The 24,221-nt window shown below is 35.7% G+C and overlaps 1 protein-coding gene across 2 annotated transcripts in view; it reads left to right on the forward strand.

The window, feature by feature from the left end:
* The window catches only part of LOC124357207 (protein vestigial), a 124,751-nt gene that overhangs the window by 54,312 nt on the left and 46,218 nt on the right, over window positions 1–24,221 (forward strand). For both annotated transcript variants that reach the window (XM_046808747.1, XM_046808748.1), the window contains exon 3: window positions 9,588–9,770. In XM_046808747.1, coding sequence (XP_046664703.1) covers window positions 9,588–9,770 — 183 coding nt within the window. The remainder of the gene's footprint in view (window positions 1–9,587; window positions 9,771–24,221) is intronic.

Raw genomic sequence — 24,221 nt, forward strand, 5'->3', positions numbered from 1 at the left:
TCGTATTTGTGACTGCACAGAGAGACTATAGCTCTACTGCACTGTCTAGTAGACGTTATGGAGTCTACAGAATTCCATCGTAAAACGAGAGATAAACATGCAAGGCTAAGTAGCAGCCATCGTAAAACGGGTTAATAAGCGCATAAACCGGTGTAATTTGTCGCTAACTCATCGTGTCTGTGACGAGGCTTACTGAGCGAGCCACTTTTGTTTCCTGATACCTCTGCCAACTGAGATTTAGCTCTACAGTTTGTAAGTTTTTAAGTATAAATTTAAATATAATAACTGTGGATTTTACTTTTATCCTTACTACTTACTATTATGTACAGTGTGCTCTCAGGCAGAATGTATATCCTAAAAGTCGTTGGAATCCATATAGTACAGTACCTGTCAGTTTGTATGTACCAGTTTTTTGAACTGCAACGGAAATCTACCTGAATATTGTTGTCGGTGAAACAAAAGGATGAGTGTTGTGTTAATTTGAGGTTTTTAATCCAACTATGAGTAATGTATAACATCTCGTGGTTTAGTAAAAATATTTCTCAGTTACTTTAAAATATGTTGTTTTCTTGGCCCCACATGAATTTCAAGTAATTTTATAGCAACAAATTTTTTATTTTATAAATCTGTCATATTAGTAACGTAAATCGGTATATTGTACTAAACATTTTAGTCAATTTAGAATATTCAAGTTAACAAATAATAGTTTTATCGATATGAAATGTTTAATTTCTCTAAAAATCTCTGAACTGATAACCTCTGGTCCCTTGTCTTATATGTAACTCATGGCAGTATTATCAACACATGATTAAAATTTTAATTATAATATGTATAATTCCAAATTTGAAAGAATTTACTACAATTTTGTCATTAAAGATTTTATTGTTAATACTAAAGGTGGATGTACATTAAATGCTGACATAAATAGTTGTCCAAGCCCGTCTTTACTCCTTTCAAATATGTAGGGAATAATCTGTGTCTTTTCATTAGCAATGTATTAATATTACAGAAATTAAGTAGCCTACAGTATATCCGTGATATTTCAAATATACACAACATTTTCCCAAGTTATTTGTTTTCCGTCCAGCTAGGAATTACATGAAGTACATTTTTAGAACATACTATTCTAAGTTACGGCATACGGTTAAGAAACATAGCAATATGTTTACCTATTATTTTATTTTAATTATAAGAAATAAATATGTTATTAGAAGACGCTCAGTAAATTGTACTATCATTGAAATAAAAAAGATTTGCCATAGTTAAGCTAAAAATAAAAATGATAAAAATAAAATATCCATAAATTACAACTAGTATAAATATTTAACTACATTCCAAATATCTCCTTCTCCTTTAAGAATTTTACAAGTGGTCTTTCCACCATTCTACAAACTACCCATCATATAGGCATCATTGATTTCGTTTCCGGTTAGTTTACTTAAAAATTCAATTACTGGAAGAATTTTATATGGCACCAAAGTCAACTGATTGCATCTTTTCCCGTGTGTGTAAAACATCGACAAAGACACAACCAACCGACTTTACCAACGGCTCTGTGATAGTTTACATTTGGCGTTTTGAAATTGTTATTTTGTTATCATTCTTTTGTTCCATAACATTTACCACAGTGCTGAGAGTAATTAATATAAAACCGGTTAGATCTCATTGTTCTATAATTTACATGTTCTATAATTGCCATTGGCGATGTCTGGACTCCCACAATAATAACTCAGTTTCTTGTTTAGTATATTAACCTTACATACCTAGAGCATTGAATAGTTCAAGCTACTAGATAATATAGGCTACTGCTGTAATAGTAGAGGATCAATCAATACTAACACCATGGACTTTTAACCTATTACTACAATGTTATTATAATTTACTACAACCTTCCTCAACTAAGCTACTTTTTTATATTATTGGTGTAAATTTTAGATTTCCAAATATTATCATACTGTTTGAATTCCAAATGCCTAGATGAAATCAGCTACGCTCGTACGTAGACATGGTATTCCAGTTTAATAGTGCGTTCCATGTGTTTCTTTTCTATTCTTCGTTTAATAACTTTTAGTTGAACTTTACTATAATATATATATCCAGGACCAGAGGCAGCGCAAAGGCCCTTTTAGAACTAAATGCAACTTCTCAGCTGAAGAGACACTCGGCAGACAGCTAGCTGAAAACGACTCCAGATAAGGAGCAAACCCTGAGGAGAGAGTTAGCAAACAAGCTGGAAACATCTCCAGATACAGAAGAAAACACTGACGAGACAGTCAGCAGATTAGCTGGAAACATCTCCAGATACAGAAGAAAACACTGACGAGACAGTCAGCAGATTAACTGGAAACATCTCCAGATACAGAAGAAAACACTGACGAGACAGTCGGCAGATTAGCTGAAACATCTCCACATACAGAGGAAAACACTGACGAGACCAGTCAGCAGATTAACTGGAAACATCTCCAGATACAGAAGAAAACACTGACGAGACAGTCGGCAGATTCGCTGGAAACATCTCCAGATACAAGATACTCCAGATACAGGTGAAAACACTGACTATAGACAGTCGGCAGACAATTTGTCCGGAGACAAGTCTGCAAGTGTGAACGAGGCTTAAGGTTTCCAATCGAGGCAGACAAATGTTATCCTAGTTTCACTATTATCGTAACCTATAATTAGGATATTATTGAACTTTCAAATTGCCTAAATAACACTATATTTCAATCAATCAAATCAAATCAAAATGCCTTTATTTTACAAGCGGTTTCTCAGTACATACACTGTTTTGCAGAACAACTCAAGTCATTTAATGGCCTTAAATACTAAATAACAAAGACATGTGATTAAAACTAAAAGGAACAACATTGGATTATACTAAATACTAAAACTTATACACTAACAACTTAAATACGTTATTTATCAACACATATGTAGTCCTTAAGTTTTAATTTAAAAGAATTGCAACTGTATTGCTTAAGGCTAAGGGGGGAGGTCATTGTACAATTTAGGGCCGAAATACGAAACACTTTTCCTCCCGACTTCATGCCTGACTTTTCGAAAGTCAAGAAGGTAGCCATGGCGGGTACTGCGCTGCGAGACCCCCTCCCGGAACAACAACCGCTCGCTAAGGTACTGCGGTTCCTGGTGTGATAGACTTTGTGGACCAATGAGCAAGTCAACATCCTGCAGACGGACTCCACTGGTAGCAGGCTGCAGCATCTCGAAAGGGGGACACGTGATCAAAACGTTTCAAGTTGAAAATGAAACGCACCGCAGAGTTTTTGAAGTCTCTGAATACGTCTACGTCCCCCCGCGAGATGCTGTTACCATAGGCTGGATAGCAGTAATAAATGACGGAAAAAACCATCGACTGCATAAGCTGAAGCTTCGCAAATTCCGGCAGTAGAGATCTGAATCTGTATAGACCTCTTAATCTGCCAAGTGCACCTTGTGTGACATAAGTGACGTGTTCAGAGAATGTTAGATCGCTATCAAGCATGATGCCAAGCGTTTTTCACCCTGTCACACAAGGTCAAAAACTCCCCATCAAGAGCAATCCCCACACCACTGTCTGTCAAGGCCTGTATTGTGTTGTGTGGTATAGTATGAAGGACAGTGCACTTGCCTACATTGAGCTTTAACCCATTGTCTACAGACCATTTACTGATGTTTTCAAGATCAGAGTTTTATATGGGGCAAAAGCCACCTGAACTGAGCTAAGGTTCATAGGACAAATGCAACTGGCAGTCATCAGCATACATATGAGCCGTACAGTGTTTAATACACTTTGGGAAGTCAGAGGTGTACAGTTAAACAGTACAGGACCAAGAAGACAACTTCCCTGAGGCACACCTCGCTCCCTACTTAGAGAGGCAGATGTCTCGCCCTCAACCCTTGTCACCTGGCTTCTTCCTTCAAGATAAGACTTCACCCACTCAATAGCGTTTTCTCCAAAGCTGTAAATAGTGCATCTTGGCCAACAACAGTTTGTGACTAATTGAGTCAAATGCCTGCGAATAATCCAACATAACAATGGAGTTGTATTTTCCACTGTCTTTAGAGTCAATCCAAATCTGAAAATAAGTTCATCAGGGCAGTGCAACTACTATGATTATGTCTGAAGCCAGATTGAGTTTTTAGGAAGAATGTTCCTATCATCCATGTGCTTCATCAATTGCTTAGTAACAATTTTCTCCAATATTTTGGACATCGCTGGTAAAATCGATATTGGCCTAAGTTGATTAACACTATGAGGGTGGGTACCTTAGGTAAGGGATGAACTATACTTTCTTTCCATCTTTGTGGAAACATGCCTTCAGACAAGGACTCATTTATCAAATGTGTGATGGCACCTAGTTGCATATGGACTCACGGCTTTAATCATCTGAATAGTAATTTCATCGCTGCCCGCTGCTCTGGTTTTTATTTCATTCATTGCTGATTTCACGTCCTTGTCAGTGACTGCATGGAAGTTAAAATTAACGGCATCATTATTTATCTTGTTCGAGTTGAAATAAATTACTTTTTCTTCGTTAACCTCATTTGCACTGCCCATCTCAACAAAGTATCTGTTAATATAATTTATATTCAAATTATGAGGCAAACAGTTATTGGTAGAATTTCCAACTACATTACATTTCTTGAGGCACGTCCAGAAATCTTTTGGGTTACTTGAAGATGATAATTTTTTTCAGTGAAATATGCCTTTTTTGCTTTCCATATCATCAGTTCAATTTATTTCGTGCCTCTTTGTACAGTTCCCAGTCTCCATTAGTTCTGGACTTCCAATACTTTCTATGGAGTTTATTTTTAATTTTTGTATTCTTAATTATTTCATTATTTCTCCAAGGAGCCTTCTCTTTTGTGACTCTTTTACAAACAAGAGGGGCGTGTTCATCAAAATACCTTTTTAATATTCCTTGAAATAAAATTGTTCAATATAATCTATTCCATCTAATTGCGTTGCACTATTCCAGTAACATTTGCGATTGCAGCTACAGCCCTTTCTTCATTGAAATGTTTAAAATCTCTGTAGATAATCATTTTAGGGCGCTTTTTTTTCTTATATTTAGGAACTTTAACCGTGCAATAAATAAGCCTGTGATCAGTTATTGTTATTCCTCTTTGATCTATAATACTAGGTGCGTCTATGACGCCGGTCCTCTCAATTTCAGCCGACCTGTCCACGATTTATGTGGTCTAACAAGGTGGCTGAAGTTGCAGTAATTCTTGTTGGTTCATTTATAAGTTGTAATGCGTTTGATTCTTTCAAGAGTCGGTGTAAACATTTAGCTTCATGGAATGTCTTTGATAAAAAATTAATGTTAAAATCCCCGAAACACATTACTGTGTTTACTTCCATAGCCAGGCAAACAAAGAGAGAGTGTAGAAGAGCTGACAACGAAGTGTACCTCACGTGTGGCGGCCTGTAAACCACACACAGACCAAAACCTCACCCCTTCCACTTTGGCAATAATGCAAAGAGTTTCAACTCCAGGGCCCACATCCGCTAGAGTGTATCGCTCGAAAGGAATACTCTCTCTCACGTACAGGGCCACACCTCCACCTGTCGTATCAATAGAGGAGTCGTTTAGGGTACCTTGGCGATCACAACGAAGCAGCGTGTACCCCGTATTTTGAAACCAACTGATGAGGTTTCAGGACGAAGCCAGGTCTCAGAAACCCCAAACGCATCAAAATCAAAGTCACGCACGAAAGAACTCATCTCATCAAAGCCTGTATTAAGAGACCTCATGTTTAGATGCGCGACCTTGAGACGTCTTTCACCCCCCCCTCTCGGCTAGTTTCCCGACACCCGCGAGGTGTCCAGACTTCCACAGGCATCGTGGTTGTCATCAATGTCCTGCACGGGTTCGGGACTCAGACCGAGATTTGAGACAACTTCATCCTGAAAACACGGGGGACAGGTGTTTTGTGCATCGGGAAGTTGCAAAGCTGCGGAGATAGCCTCCACAAAACAGTGAGCCTAAGCGGGCGACACCTCATTCTATTGAAGTGTACGCCATCCCGGGTGAGATCCCGCTTACCCACACAAGTATTGGCCTCCACGAATCCAACACCAAAGTTGTTGCACATGAGCTCCAACTGGGTGTTGAAGTCGTAGAGGGCCCTGTAGCCAATATCTTTTCGAATTAAAACACTGTCTAGGAAAACTTTTGAATTTTTGGAATCTAGTCCTGACAGTGTAAAGCAGATCCGCCATAGCATGAAGTGCCTCACGCTTCCCATTTAGAGAAGACAGCCTAATAAATATATTTTGTGGTATGCACCCACGATGTCTCGTTCAGAGAGCAGTGACCTTATTTATGCCCCAGACCATAGAGTAAAGAATACAGACCATAGACAAAGGAAGAAGAAAACTGAAATTCTGACTGGTTTACAACAAAACAGTACTTTTGTGAAAGTAGGTTTATCCACTTTTTAAACAGTAAAGCTCCAAGTTTAACACTAAAAGTGGAAAGTGTAAAAGAGACACTAGTGATATCCTACAACAGATTCTACGAAAAATATTGGTCTAGCACAAACTTTTAAACTATAACAAACAGCAAAGATCTGGAAATATGAAAATCTTTCAAAATCTGTATGGACTTTCAGGTGAATATGAAAGACAGACAAATGAGGCGCAGCGAGACAATAGAGAGCTAACAAACAACAGTCTGACTATGTTTATGTAGGTTTTCAACCACGGAGATTTCAGTGTTTGCTATAGTGATAAATCGGTGAAATGTTCAAGTTTTGTATGAAACCAAGCAATTTAACACGATAACTTCATCACATTTAAAGTTACTGAAAAATCTGATGTGATTAACCTCTACTCTCTCTAGTAATTTGTTTATTCTGTGTTTTCCTCATTGCCAAAATGGTTATACATAAGACAAATATAAAAAGAGTCACATTTTTACAAACAAAAACCAAGACACGCATTGGACTGGTGTTTGTAATTTTTAATAACGATGTAGGGGTAGTAGATATAGAGTTTCACACCAAATTTCAGCCCTCTTTCAGACTCTTATCGTGCATACAGACATACAGAAATCGGATTTCATTCATCAGAAACTGAGAGCAGAGACTTCGGTACACTGTCCCAGTAAATTGAAGTTACTAGAATTACCGTAAATTCGTGCCGATAAGAAAACTGATGTGAAACAAATTTAAAAAATAATAAAACTATGTATCATGAAATGCATTTTTAGGATTCCTTTTTGTAACATAAAACCAATTGAAAATATTTGAAGCTAGGAAAACCTTGTAGAATATAGTCATATCGTGAAGAATCAGTGTTGTAAACGTAACATTTACACTCAATGTACAGTGTGTCCACAAAGTCATACTTTTAACTGATTATAGCTACTCTAATTATATTCCTACATATAATTGATTTTCATATTATGTCATTAATAGACATGCACTATTATACAGATGTAATTACCCGTTGTTTCCATCTGTGACTAACGTTTTTACGAAAACGATCATCATGGCAACTTTGCAAAGAAAAGTTCAGCGTATTTTGTGGCTAGCAAAGTTTTATACTGTGATTTCAGTGCAATGTGAGTATTGTTGAGTGATGAAAACCCCTCTAAAAAATACAGAATTTATCGATGGGAAACATTTATGGAAACAGGAAGCTTTTTGAGAAAACGCGAAATTTGGGCTGAAAAAGAAGATAAAACCGCTGAAAACATTAAAAACTGAATTTTTTAAGAATTCCAACAAAGTTTGTGTAGAAACGTGGGCGGGATTTTAATTTTTCTAAGTATACATTTCACAAATATTTGAATAAAAGGCATATATTTAATTTTTTTTAATCTTAATTATTTTATTAGCCAAGTGTAAATAATAGCGCTATGACTTTACTGTGGTTATTCTGTATGAAAATTGTCTGGATTAAAACTTTATACACGAAATTGTTTTTAGTGATAAGGTTACCTTTCACTTGTCTGGAAATGTACATAGTAATAATGATCGTATATTGAACACCTAAAGCAACAAATCAGAGCTGCGATTGTATCAGTTACCCCAGAGGCCCTGTTCAAAGTATAGGAGGAGATCTAAGTTCGCCAGGACGCCTACGGAGCGATTCATGATGCTCATTTTGAGCTCAGATAAACTCACTTAAGACTGTTTAAAGTATTCTTTAGTTCTATGTTAATCTCATCCTTGAGCTGTTGGTACTTTTGAAAATAAATTTGTTTAAGAGTGTGACACGACTTTGTGGACACATTGTAATTAAGTTGTAGTATAATAGCTTACGTGCATAATGCGTTTGGTTACATGTAAAATACAATTTTCAAGCGTAATTTTTATGAAGAAAGTAAGAATTCCATAGCGTATCGCAACCAAGGCTTTTATCTGTTTACGAAATATCTGGCACTTTTAAACATGATAAGCAGGTCTAAAATAATCTAAATCTCAGGACCAAGCATTCCAAGACAGGTTTTTGTAAACCCCGAGATATATTGTACGAGATTGTTGAATTCACATGTGAGTTTGGTCAGTAACCACACAGTCGCCAGCTACCACCGTGTACACGTTTTCCTGCGTCACACTCAGATTCTGATTATATCAGAATTTTGTTTTGGAACTCGACTCATAATATTGGAACTCAAGCTAGATATTTATCACAAATTATTTCAGGTACTTATATTTGTACACTATAACACCTACCTGAGGGAAGCAATCCATTAAGACAGTTAATAACTAAACAGATCACTTGTCTAAATACTCCAATTATAGTTACTTACAGTTCTTTATTATTGAATACTACAAAATAAGCTATATAATTGAATCAATAAATATTTTCAAAATTCAATTTAGTATAGTTAATAATATAATAATTTAGGATAGATAAATACGCTTAGTAGTTAAATGTTACTATCTCATTCCCCCCATCACCCTACAAATAGCTATGCAAATCCCTGTTCATTTACACATTGTGACTGGGCATCATTATTTTTTCCTTCTTCGGCTATGGACGCTAGTTGGGTACTACTCCGAAGGAGTGCTAGTCATAATACCTCGTGTTTGATTAGTGGATGATGTTTTACGTACCTCAAATATAAGATTTGAGATGAATTATGACTATTAATTTACATTTATTCAGTTTTCATTAATTAACTATTGTTGACGTGATTTATTCCTATTGCCATTATTATTCATATTTTTATTTACCACCTGTGTATGAAACACATTTTTTCCGTATTATATGGCATATTAAGCAGCATGTTTATAAGCCAAATTAAAAGTTGTAGCATAGCAATAATATAATTTTGATGAATTTAGAATTGGCACCACGCGGTGAATGACGTAGCGATATCAATTGCGGACAGCAACAGCGGAAATATGGCGTGAAATAAATTGAATGAATCATCTCCCAGGTTATTTGGATCCATCCACCGGTTGCTTCTTCGTAAGATTTTGTATGATTCTCTTGGTGATCGTTATCTAACTTCCATACGGCTTTTATAAATATAATATTAACCTTGAATTCCTTGTCAGTTTCTTAGTCAATAAAATTCCTAGAACCTTGAGCCTCCTCACAAAAGTGCTCACTCTTGTTGACTTCACAGGACGGTGTGACGAGGACGATGACGACGACGTGGGCAGTCCTGGAGGCAGCAGAGCTCAGTACGTGTCGGCCAACTGTGTCGTGTTCACACACTACACAGGAGACGTGGCCAGTGTCGTGGACCAACACTTCAGCCGTGCGCTCTCCTACTCTCAGGATAAGGCGTCTCCAGGCTCCGACAAAGGTAACGTAAATGCTACTAAGTGTTTCTTTTATTGCTAGCCAACGTATCCATTGTTGATGGATGTGTGGGATTAAGAATGAAGTTTGATGTGTTTGAAGGAGGGGCAGATTAATCGATATCCAGGACAAGATACCGAGGGATAGTAATATAATAGGCCCAAATATCGTCTGATAATGCATAATTTGGTCTCCCTTGATCACAATGACTCAGCAACTAGATGACTATTTCTTCAACCTAGCTTTGTACAGACATGACATCCCCAACTTGTATTATTATCTAACTATTCACCATTGATAGTCAGTAAAAGTATTAAGAAAATTATGCTAATTACATTTCTTAAACATTTCGATCGGAATTTATAAAATATTTAGTTACTTTCAGTTTTTATTTTCTTTTGTTATGCCAATAAACTGCTCTGCCATAACCAAAAAGAGAGAGGTGGTTTTGCAGTGTTTATGAAATTTAAACGCTACCACGAGGGTGGTAAAACAGAAGTTATGGAAATAGTTGAAAGAGAAAACAGACCAATTCTTTTAGTAGCAACACTTTAAGACTAACACTACCACAAATAAAATAAGTGTTATTTGGACCCATACATGAAAATCAATACAAAACGTGAAATTAGTATGTAACATAAAAGTTATACAATTTCAGTTCGGAATTTTCGTGTCTTTTTTCTCGCGAGTTTACAGAAAACACTTCACATTCTTGTAGCGGACTGCTCGCACATACGCACTGCGGCCACAGTTACCGCTCGCAGGAATGTGATGCCTCAGTCTATATACCTTCTTTATTCACTTATATTTTATAAACCCTTCTCGGGTAAATTGTGTTGTGCCACAAGGTTCTCATTAAAACTGCTAAATTTAATGTTAGTAATTGGAGATGTGGCTTGGCTTGTACAATGACGCTTTGACGTTGTGTTTCTTCTGCTGGTTAGAGTGCGATCATGTACTACACCATTTTATTCCTACCTCTTCTACCAAATGCCTTAAACATTCCATTCTATATAATACTTATTTTTTTACATATTTGCAAAATACAAGCTAAAAGTTGTAATATAAGAAACGGAGTTTTTTTAGATATTGTTAATTTTGCTTCATTTAAGTGTTAAAAAACAGATCAGTTCAAAGAATCTTTCAGTTCGAAAGGGTAACCTATATTGTATTATACTCTAAAATGATTTAATTATACTTTATAATCCATTATACTCGTTAAAGAATTAGCTTGTTCCTTTGTGCTCCTTGTTACCGACAGTCTACGAGTTGAACAACCAGAGAGAGAAAAGAGGAACGGGCGTTTGCCGGAGTGTCGAACTCGCAATTCGCCGAATCGGTTGGCTAATGTGAGTAATTAGTTTGATAAATGTGTTTAGGTTGGCACAACTGACTCGCAGCCCGCAGTAGACTGTCGATAAATCCACACACTCAATGACAACTTTACTACAGTACCCACACACATAAGTCAGTCTGATAAATACACATACAGTATTATACTTGTTCACACATTTTCACCGACACTGTCACTGACCAAATGTGTCAAATGGAATAGATTATACCACTATTCTAGAGATGTGTACGAAACAAGACTCACAGATTGCGAATGTTCAGATTGGCACGACTGACTTCCATCCCTATTTGTTGATACATCCAAATGTTGGTTACTTATTAAGAACGGTTTGAAAACGGTTATCTATCAAATATACATAATAAAGGAATAGTGATCATTCGTGGGTAGTACTGTTTTAATCAGTGATTAAAATAAAATCATATTACACTTGTAACAATATATATATATATATATATATATATATATATATATATATATATATATATATATAACATTATCAATGGCTCGTTCATATATAAATTCTTTATCCTTCTATATTGTTTGTTCTAATAAATAGTTTTAAAATGTGATGTTAAAATCAATTTAATTAGTTTTATTTTTTTATTATATTATCACGACTATTGTTACATAGCTTTATTCTTTGTCAAGGATTTTGTATTGACTTTTTCTGTTTGTTTGTTTCTAACATGTATAATGTCGTATATAGAATTTGTTTCGTCATGTTGCAAAAAGTTTTCTATATTAGTTTTAACGCACATTATGACTTCCATTATATCTCATGAGGAAGATATAAAAATAATGTCATGTGTATGAGAAACGTGTAGTTTGTCTATAAATATTTTTTTATGTAAATATTCAAAGACCGTTATATGCCCATGTATACGTTTATTTAACCCTAAACAGTGTTATTAATAACGACCAGTTTCTACACTATTAGTGACACCCAATAATCATTTAACGGGATTATCAGAGGAACTATCTGAGTCAAATGACTTATCAGTATAAAGACTGCAACTGGTCAGACGAGATCCAAACTACTCTAAAACGTTCGAGTGATCTGTCTACTCCTTGTTGTAAGTTAACGTACATAGTGGGCAGATCACGTGGTTTCAAGGCTACGAGGTTCTTGTTGGCTTATACCTTATTAAGGCCATCAAACAATAAACGAACTAAACCGAAACAACAAGGTAAATCGTTAAATCTGTTATGAAGCTACTCTGCTTGTAGTAATTATTTATGGAGTATCGGTGAGAGATAATGATTGTTCGGTAAAATACATGATGCGATACATTCAGTCTGAAACTAGAAACTGGTAAGCTGAGCACACTCCTTGCTAACCATGACATTGAGCTAGGAGAGCTTCAGTTATAGTAGTAAAATGGTGGATAGGCTACAGTAACATTAGAAAGATGGCAAGGATTCAGTGATATCATCAGATATCCCATACACCTCGCCTACAATGAGTCAAGATATCTGGAAAATAATTGATCACTTGTACGAGTTTACCTAAGATATTCACTTAAATTCAAATAGCAATATATTTCATCATACATTGTAGTAGCAACTTATTTACAAGATAAGTACATTACAAATTTGTAAGCAAACATGTAAATTTTTCATAAATGATCTGTATATTTTTAAGTTATTTTATTTTGAATAGTTGTCAATAAAATAAATAAACATCACTACATACATGATGGGTTAATAAATGATCAAAGATGCCATTCACGTAATAGATAGTTGTGCAATAGCAAAGTTGGCAGCTATGGTAATTGAGATATGTTAATCATTACGTGCAAGTGCTGGTCAGGAATGAATAATGAATGGACATTACTTTAGTATGTATCACAATACAAGCTTAATGTGTATAAAAACTTACACCGCGAATGCAAAATAACAGTTACTAAACGAACTTTCAATGCGGGGAACAAAAAAAATCCTCAACTCTAATTAGGCAAGAATGTTGTAAGGAAATCCATCGAATGTAATTAGGCATCCACAAGAACATTTCTCTGTTGGTTTTTATGCATTTTATTCTCTCACAGTTTGGATATTATTTCTAACCAGTTATTTTATTACCTTTAATTACAAAATTATAATATTATGCTCTTGGTAATATTAAGTGTGAAAAGAAAAGTTTTGGGGTGGATGTGAAAAAATTCTGTTTTAAATGTGTTCGGTAGCTAGGTGGATGGAATTTGAAGAATGTCGCTTTCAGGATCGATTAGAAACATACTCAACTATACAAACTATCTCATGTAACAGTGATAGGAATTTTCCCAAAAAGTTATATCTGTAAAGAAGATATAAACATCTATAAGCATGATAAACCGTCAAATTAAGTTCCGCATAACAATGTACGAATGTGCTCTATCTATTGTAATGTTTGAAAGCATAACATGTCCGCTGTATCTGGAAGCCCTGTAACTTCTATTTTTAAGCAGTGCTTAGCATTGGCTGAAAATAGGAATCAACTTCTCTAATAAGTACAGTAAATCCGTGTTGCAAACTTCCTTATGTAAATATTCTTTACCGTTATTTTATATGAGCGAATAACATTTTTATGATTTGATGTGTTGTAGCAGGTAATTGACAATAAATCACTTTGTAACAGTAATTTCCGTATCAAGGTTCTGTGATAACTGGAAAATGTTTGAGTGTTGCACGAACATTGTTGAGGTGGGATTATTACGGAGCTCTACTGTGAATTATGGGTACCTCGATGGAACCTCCACTCTTTTCGAAATATTTGAAACACATATTGAAAGGGTTTCACGATTCCCCTCGTAGAAGTGTAACCATTTACCATGGCCCGTGGGAATGCTAGTCGCTGATAATTTATCTGGGTGCCGCGATCGATGGTGAGCAAGTCGCAGAAAGAGTTTTGAAATGGAGTTTTGTTCTATTTGGACTCTCATATTAAGAGAACAAACTCATTCAAAATTTCGTTTAGTGCATTCGATTATAACCGTCTTGGAGTTTGACCTTCTACAAACCCTAATCGGAGAATCCTGAACCTCCGAAGCCGGACAAGGACAGGACAGTTCGGTCCGGACACCGGTACAAAGTGGCAACAGGCTACACAATAAAGCGATGAAAGACAAAAGCGCTGAGAGCGGCAAAGTTTGGAAATAAGCTTGTCCCGGGGCCGGAGCGGCTATCGGCCGATCGCGGCAGCCCAGATAAATTATCAGCGGCTAGCATTCCCACGGCCCCTGGTAAATGACTGCACTTCCATGTTTTATCGCTCGCTCGTTTTCAGATTTATATTTACTTTTTCAACCTTTTCTCGTCTTGTTTGACTAGTTTTATCGGAGCCATCAGCCACTGCCGGCCGGCCGCCCATTTACTGTCCTAGTCACCCTAATGGGTTAGGTTGCTCGTCATCAATAACGTCACTTTCACACGATCTTGCACAATCATCGTATTGCAGTTTTTTTGTGACAAATAACTGAATTACGCTTTAGCACGATCTCAGCAACAGTCGCTCCGTGCTAAGTAACGTAACTTTCACTAACGATTCCAAGAAATAGCGACATTAAAGCGTAATGGTAGTAGAGCCTTTAAAATGTTAGAGCCGCTTGATACCTTAATAAGAACTCGGCATTGAAATACTCCTCATTACTTACAGATTAGTGTCTGTTTAATGAAATTGACATCACCTATGATAAAATCCCAAGCAAAATGAAACGTATTCTTTGTTTTTCTTTGATTTCTTTGAATTTAGGAATTTCCATGACATTTGAATAGACTGAATACAAAACTTCTCCTGTACCACAGTACATCCAAAATTATAAGTGTTCATGAAGGCATTTACATGCTATTTGTATGTACTTCGGCTATACCACAGTATATTTAAAGTCATAAGTGTGCGGTGAGGACGTTTCAATGAGGATTTTGGAGCGAACAAAGAGGTCTGATATACTGGGATGACTTTAAAAGGATGACTAGTGTCATGAGCTCATTTTATTCTGGACAAGTGACAGGCTGAATGATTCTGGATGGAACAGTAAATTCTGAAATACTAAACTAGTAGCAACTGTTGGATGCTGATATGTACAATGAGTTCAGGAATACTGGACAAGTGACAGACTGAATTATGCTGGATGAGACATTAAATCCAGTATTACTGGGCAAGTGGCAAACTAAATGATGCTGGGTGGACATTGAGTTCTGGTATACTGGGCAAGTGGCTGACTGAATGATGTTGGATGGGACTGTGGGTCCTAGAATCCTAGGAAAGTGACAGAATAAACGATACTGGATGATGGAACCGTGAGTCCTCGAATACTAAGCAAGTTACAGACTGTGGATGCTTGAGGGTATAGTGACTGTTGGAATACCGGGCAAGTTGCAAACTGTAGGATGCTGGAAGGTTCAATGAGTCCTGGAATATTGGAAAAGTGCAGACTGTAAGATGCTGGAGGACACAGTGAGTCCTGGAACACTGGGCAATTGGCAGACTATAAGATGCTGGAGAGTACAGTGAGTCCTGGAACACTAGGCAAGTGGCAGACTATAAGATTCTGGAGGGTACAGTGAGTCCTGGAACACTGGGTAAGTGGCAGACTGTTGGATGCTGTAAAGCACAGTGAGTCCTAGAACACTGGGCGAGTGGCAGATTATAAGATGCTAGAGGTACAATGAGTCCTGGAACACTGGGCAAGTGTCAGACTGTAAGATGCTGGAGGGTACAGTGAGTCCTTGAACACTATGCAAGTGGTAGACTATAAGATGCTGGAGGGTACAGTGAGTCTTGGAACACTAGGCAAGTGGCATGCTGTAGGATGCTGGAGGGTACAGTGAGTCCTGGAACACTGGGCAAGTGACAGGGTGTAGGATGCTGGAGGGTACAATATCTTGGAACACTAGGCAAATGGCAGACTATAGAATGTTTTAAAGTATGGTGAGTCCTGGAACACTAGGCAAGTGGCAGACTGTTGGATGATGTAAAGCACAGTGAGTCCTGGAACACTGGGCAAGTGGCAGACTATAGGATGCTGTAAAGTACAGTGAGTCCTGGAACACTGGGCAAGTGGCAGACTATAGGATGCTGTAAAGCACAGTGAGTCCTGGAACACTAGGCAAGTGGCAGGCTGTAGAATAATGCAGGAGACAAGGAGCCAGGGTTCGAATGAGATGTGGCTATGGCGCACGGTACGTAAGCGGGAGATTTGCACACAATGTCACATACGGCGTGTGACACATACATTACTGGAGCCGGCCCAAATTATCCCGTACAACCTCCCAGACACCTCATCGACATCTGAATCATAACTACCTTGTTAGAGTCCCATTTACTTGTCGCTTTCTGAATAGCCCAAGAGGTTTTACTCTTGTCCTTGTTTCAAATTTACAGCGACAGGGTAATGAACGTGTTTTGTCTTGCACGAATGCGCTTGCACGAACTACTGGCGCCGCTCCGCACCTACTACACTATGGGCCTTTTATTACAATATTACGCTGATACGTTTATCTGATACTAGTTCATATTGGTTCAAATTATGTTCATCATAAAACCTAGTAGGAATACATCTATATTAGTCTTTTGTCACCCATTCTATAGCAAGTATGGAAATTATGTTAATAGTTTTCAGTAATTAATCCGGTATAATTACTGGATTTTCACATAACATAGCTATAGTGGAAACAGTTAGTTAAATGCGAATATTGAGTTTAGCTCCATTTTACCTTAGTGCAGCGGATGTTTTGAAAATCTTCATCGCCGTCTTTTTTGGATCTCTTCAGACTCTAGATTCCAGGAGTCTGGTCTGTAACAGTGTCAGATGTGAGGCGCTGCACTAAGCTGTAGCTGAAATCAATACTCGTACTGGATCCTCTCTAAATTATTCCATAATTATTCTAGTATGTAGATATAGGCTAGATATAATAATTACTGTATCTAGTCTATATGAAGAGGACTTGACGATCAGCTGTTTAAACTTTGTAAGTTATTTACGCGATATTAAAATAATTACTGGATATTGCCTACAACTAGTATTAAAGTAGGTGATTTGGAGATAATCGACTAAAGGCTAACAAGGCACGTTCACGTTAAAAATGCAATTACGTAACGCTATTTTTTAACATGACAAGACATTGAAATGCATTTGATAAAGCCACGAATCAACTCGAAATATACATAGTTTGTGAGGAAGAAAAAGTGCAAATAATTCTTCCCTAACGTAGTGAACTTAATTATAACAAATTTAATCCTTGATTAAGTTCTTTAATTAACTTATTACGTGTATAAATATAACTTGTTTACAACTATGTATATATATATATATTAGATCTAAATTTTACTTCTATAAATTATTTAAATTAAAATTAAATTTGGTCCATTTTTATACTTCTCATCTTTAGGTTAAAAACTAGTTGCAGTGGTTAGTGAAACTACTTTAAATGCAACAATTCCCGAGTTACATAACAGTTTCCCTTAATCATTTTGTGAAGCGCAATGTTTAACGGTAATAAAATGAATAGTTGTAGAATTTAAGATAATAATACTGCAGATAATTCGAATTTACAAGATAACATAAAATTTTAAACGCTCTAACAGTTCTTACCTTGAATCACTGGTGAGCAGATAGGGCTGAATTATTCATGAATACATTAAAATAATACGACTAGTTCGTTACAAGCCAGCTGTAATGGAATGACCTTGACTTATACCACATGAGAATTAAACTCCAAACCCTTTTGCGCCCTTCTTTATTAGTTGTACAAGACTGGAGATGTCTCAATTTAAAGATATAATTAATACAAATCAAAACCTTTTTTAGTTTTTATTGTAACTTTTATACTTTTTTGGATATTCAAACTATGAATAATCAAACCATTTATGATTGTTCGGAGTAGTATTTTTTTTAACCTAAAATGTTGTTCGGATACTTATTAACCCTTAATTACGGAGACATCTCCCTTACACAACTAAAAATTGACTATTGTCATAGGAGGATTACATTCATTGTTATTCTGCGGCTGAAATCAAGACAACGTGACAGTCAGAACAGACACCTCTTAATCAAACTAAATTGTTCCAAGTTTTTAAAACTGAAGACGACGTGAAAAAAAGTGTTAGTTTCTTAAAATTGTAGGGTTCTTAAAATAATGTTTCACGTTTTACTTGTGTAGGATTATCCCCTTTGGCACTCTTAAACATGTCCCCAATATAGTGTGGTGCAATTTCCATGACGTCACAGACTAGGGTAGGCCTGCTTTCAACAGACTAGGCTGCGTGCAGTAAAGATCCTGAAGTCTTACCAAGGAGTTGTCCCATAACCAAAGGGCAGGAGCACGATACTACCATGGCTATATTACGATCCTAATAACGCTAGTCTAGTTTATATAACTTATTTTTAGAACTAGACTATCAACTACCTTGTGGTTTTCAACGAGGTATAATTGTTAAATAAGTAATCTATCTAGAAAGTTATGATCTAATAACTTATCAAAAAATATTGAAAATTAAAATGAATTACTAAATTGTACCTACTAATTTATAATTATCTCGCGATTACTGTTCGTGGTCATCATAATGAATTTTGAAGTTTCCTTAACATTCCATTGAGGAGTTTTGAATTAAATTTGAAAAGAGTCTCAATGGCAAGCAATTTAAAATAGATAAAGTCATCGAAGTGCCGTAAAAGAATCTAATATAAAGATTTCTACAAGAAATGTTATAAAATACTTCGGAAGCTCAGAAAGACTATAGAAAGAGGTATACGACTGTCGTGATTTCGCAGTCTAACCTAAATAGAATGGTCTGCATGATCAGCGGAACTTAACTGTTTAGTGTGATCTCGTGGACTTGACCTCAACTGCCTGCCATTATCCAAGCACTCCTTTAACTGACTCTAATAATGTTACATTTTAAATATTACTCTACTATATTATGAATTTGTTACATTTTGAAAAACACCCACTTCCGTGATTAGGCAAAAAAAGTTTGCAATCGCTCTTCAGTCAAAGTGTTATAATTTATAATTGAATATAATGGTCGATAAATTCTGGATTTTATTTATGTTTATAGACTGGTGTGGAGGCAAATAAAAGATATCTAGTACATAATTGTAGTGTGAGATATACCTCAAACAGACGCTTTCTATTTCATTAGATGATATTAAGTTGAGAGGTTTACACGGGACGTACGCACTAAACCTGTCTGGGTCCGAGTAGACCCCGAGTCCTAGCTAGGTCCTCACGTCCACGATAAGCGCGAGCTCCGGCAGGTGACGCTGCTTGTGACTGGGTGGTCCCTCCTTCTCCTAATTAAAACTACTCCCCACACCTATTAACGCCATTTCATTTAAATGTCTTGTAAACAAAGTGTCGTCCGTGGAATCTTTTTGCTGAGCCGGACCTCCGCAAAGATCGAATTAGTATCAATTTTCCACCATTATCTTTGTTTTAATGAAGAGTCCAAGTTAGTTTTGAAGTAAGAACTACAGTAACTATTGCCATAGCAATTTAATTTGAAACATCTTTTTGTACTTTACGTGATGATTTGGTGTTTTAAGTTATTTTCAATAACTATTCGTTAACAATGAATAGTTATATATCAATATATTACGCTCTCATCGTCCTGATCCGTTTGTTGAATGGAATATTACACAACAAAAATTTATAAACACTAACATTATAACATAGGTTAGATGTTGAAATGAGTGAAAATCAACATATTCGATTTATTTTGCTCAGTAGGCTTCTGTAATAAATTTGAAAATTGCTGTGTAATTAAACAGATAAAATTACACTTAATCTTCAAGAGAGAAATACAGCCTCATGTGATACCTACTCTACCACATGTGATGTATAAGATTTATGCTTAAATACTCCGTATAAATATAAAGGCCTTACAGTGAATATTGTGCCAATATGTTATGTGACAATATGTTACATAATCACAATGTCAATAATGAATATTTATTGACAAAAAATAATTAGCATGTCATAGACAGTGGAGACTTTGGGTACGATCTGAATCTCTTATCGTCCTAACTTAATAGTTGAATACCAAACCTAATCAGTGCTGTTTAAAAACTATTCAGTTATTGAATTACAAGGAAGTAATACGCTACATCACGTGTCGCGTGACAGGCTACGCTAATTTGAATGCAACATTTTAAGCCCTTACCTCATTAGATTCTCGAGATGTCTTGCGCTAAAATAGACAGACATCTTACAGAAAAGAAATTAGATCCCCGGCAGACAAAAAATAAATTCTGTAAGTCTACTAAGTGATAGGCTTCAGTGATGCTCAACCAAATTCCATGATTGGACAAGCAATATCTTACTAGTCATTCTTGTGTAAGTATGCAAATATTAAATCATCTTTATCGAGATATCTTTCCATACGAAGTATTGACATTTACATTTATTCAGTTAAGTTTCATAGTAGTGTTTAATTGATCAAAGTTCAGGTAAGGTAGGGAGGGTACTACAACTTAAGGGTGCGCTGAAATCAGATTTTTCACCCACTTTTAATATCTATTTACTGAATTATTTGTTTGTATTTACCATATGAATAATCCAAATATGTCAGTATATCACATGTTAAAATCTCATGTGATTATAATCAGCTTGTTTAAAAGTTATGTAATCTTCCATTTTTTTCGATCGCTTCATGGTTACCCATAAGATCAATCTAAAAGTATTTGCTAATGCTCAGCCAAATTCCATGTACCATATTCGATGAATTGTAGTGTAAAATTTCAAGCCTATACGCCAGTTCATTTTCGAGATATCATGCGGACAGACAAACAAATTTTTCCAGTCCCACGAGTGATAGAAGTACGCTTGCACAAAAAGAAATGTGTTAAAAATTGCAACTAATAGCATAGTAATATATAAGCTCGCTAGCTTTGAAACGGTTCACTTTTTTATAAGTGCAGTTTCTGTTCCTCCAAGTAGGATGGATGACGTCAGTGAATAGTTCAATGTCCTGATTTATACAGTGGAAAGTTAATAATGTTTCTGTGTAATTCATATTTGAAAGTTATGCTTTATTATTAACTCACAAACTTACAGGATGAGGCGTAATTAAAAAGATAATAATGATAATAATAATGTAGCGCAAGCTTTAGTAAGATATTAAATTGTACATTTACTAACGGGTACTGTCTTAAATCTATAATCGATCTCGCGGATTTCCTGATATTTTACGTTGATTACTGACGGATTCCCTTGAAATGAGTATAATTTTATACTAAGTCGTATAAAAGCAGTTATCAAAATAATACTGGTGTTTAGAACAGTTTACTAGGTCTTGTTGCGATTACAGACCAAACAGCTTGGTTTTCAAATGTTTTAATTACTATTACCAGTAAGAGTAGTAGTAAATAAAAACAGCAGTACTAAACACCGCGATAGTTTAAGATAGAGATAATTAAACCTTAACATGGTAGACAGTTAAATCATGTACTTATAAATGTGAACAAGAAGAGCCTTCACTTCTTTCTCTGTTTCATCTCCACCGCCATCTAGATGTAAATGATCTTGAACATCTATAGCCGGAACGATCTTGTTACAATCGTTCCGTAACTGGCACTCCCGCCACAGAATCGGATTCATAAATATATCAGCATAAAACTAATTAAGGCAAAGATTTCTATGCACATGCATCTTAAAGCCTATTAAACTATTAAACAAACTGTACGGTACATTAAGTCTATAATTATTATTTTCTGTTTAATTGCACTGGTTCGAGGTCTACCAACTGGCTTGAATACGATCAAACATTAATCCCATTCAACTACGGGTTATAATAAATTGTAGGTTTATTACGAATATTTCATAGAAATATGCCCATTCCAACCACCCTCATGATGGAATTGCCGGCAGATTGTTTGCACTTTCTACGATGATGACCTCCAGAAGCCAAAACCACGATAATCCGATTTATATTTGTTTATGTACGAAGTTAACTACTGTAATTTTAATATATCCAGACTAAACTTTGTCCAGAATCAGTATTTTATCCAACGCAGAGCCAAAATGAAACGTTAAAAACGTTAATAAATTACAAACAACTTTTCTTCTTGTAGTTTTTCGATATTTTCTAAGGTTTCAAGCTGACGGCTGTGCCGGCAGATTGTTTGCACTTTCTACGATGATGACCTCCAGAAGCCAAAACCACGATAATCCGATTTATATATTTGTTTATGTACGAAGTTAACTGCTGCAATTTTAATATATCCAGACTAAACTTTGTACAGAATCAGTATTTTATCCAACACAGAGCCAAAATGAAACGTTAAAAAATTAATGAATTACAAACAACTTTTTGTAGTTTTTCGATATCTTTTAAGGTTTCAAGCTGACGGCTGTCTTAAAAAGAAATAAATAGTCATATCGAAACAAAAACTTTTAAAATTCTCATATCCTATACAACAGTATTTGTTTTACGTCTTTTATACATTACTATATTAAAAAATTTGCAGATTGGGGCCTTACAGAGTTATGAATAGTATACAGCATAGCGTAAATTGGCTAATTGGGAACACAATAACTGCAAAAATCCAAACTAAATTTTGTACAAAGATATTATTTGTATAACTTCGTAGCTTGAATAAGTTTGTTAACAAGTCTTGAAAAAACATGTTTTATTGATTGTAACTATTCAAATCTACGATTTTACAAACCAATGTATACGCTTATAACAATGTTTAGTCTTGTAGGGTTTCTAAATACTTGAAAGTGTCATATTATATTAACATACCAACATGGAAAGTAAGCGTACATGAGTGATGTGCAAATTAAACATCTAAACTAATAGAGGATATTCAGCGACAATTCGATTTAACAGCCACATGTGTAATCTACCTTTCTTCCGACTAAGCCGGAAGGAATATTTTTATTACAGGAATTTAACGAATACATATGGAGTCACATTCATATATTTTATCTAGAGAATACATAAAAATAAAACACCATTAACACTGTTATTCTTTTTAATGCTTATTGTATACATTATTCATATTCAGGGAATCCATGATCAGTGACCAGATAACGGATTCACTGAAGCAATAAAAGTGTTAAAGGTGTATTTGTTTTGAGATAAAAATATGTTTCATGTAGATAATGAATTTCGAGCCACTTGTCCCTTTGTGAGTAATAATTTGTTTAACTGTTGCCACAGTAAATATTATTTTAGATTTACATTTATACTTTTACAATGTTTATACTTATTTAACCTTAACTTTAAGATATATAGGCTACTGATTTAATCTATTCACATCATCAAAATTCTTTATATTATATATAGTTTTGCGTATATTAGCATTTAACCCGACTGATCAGCGTTACATAATTAATTGAGGATGAGACAAAAGAAAGGACGAAAGCGTCAGGCTATAGGAGCTGATCAGGATTTTGTTATGGTACAATAAACCTGCCTCCTTACAAATTGTGCATGTTTAAAAATATACACGAATTACAACCTGAGAAAATCTAAACATACAAACACATGCGGTTCTCAAGCAATAATTTGCCTATTTGTAAGCTTATCTTGATAAAACATCAACTGTTATTTTGAAAATATTTCCTTTTATTTGTACACAAACATTATTAATTCAGATGTACGCAACTAACATACAAATAGAAATTACTGATGAAGAACGGAGTAAAACTGAGTACTAGTTGCAAATTCTAAAAATAGAACCCGCCTCATTAACCAAAGAAATGTCTGTATACGCAGTCAGGATATTATTGTTTCATTGTCTTATTGTAGAACCACACACTGTCATGGCGGAATGCTGAATAGCCAGAACATTTATAACTCAAAAACTTATTGGAGTTTATCTTGGGATATTATTTGCTGCTCGAAGGCGGTTTTGAGTAACAACCCTCGGGGATGATCAGATGTGTATATAACGACTGGAGCTGCAGCACCTCTGACCTCGGTGTTTACACGTGTGTAATGTTATCACGGCAGCGGCACTGCGCATGCGCGGCGCGACTCTGGCGCTGTGAGCGGCGCGGTACAGCAATATAGACGCACGCGTTATCTAAACGGATATCAGATGTCTGGACGTTTACGGCCCGAGAACCCGCCCGTAAATCGGCTTCATAGAAATTGTGTTGATGATATTATGTTAC

Source organism: Homalodisca vitripennis, chromosome 3, assembly GCF_021130785.1.
Source record: "Homalodisca vitripennis isolate AUS2020 chromosome 3, UT_GWSS_2.1, whole genome shotgun sequence".
Lineage (NCBI taxonomy): Eukaryota > Metazoa > Arthropoda > Insecta > Hemiptera > Cicadellidae > Homalodisca > Homalodisca vitripennis.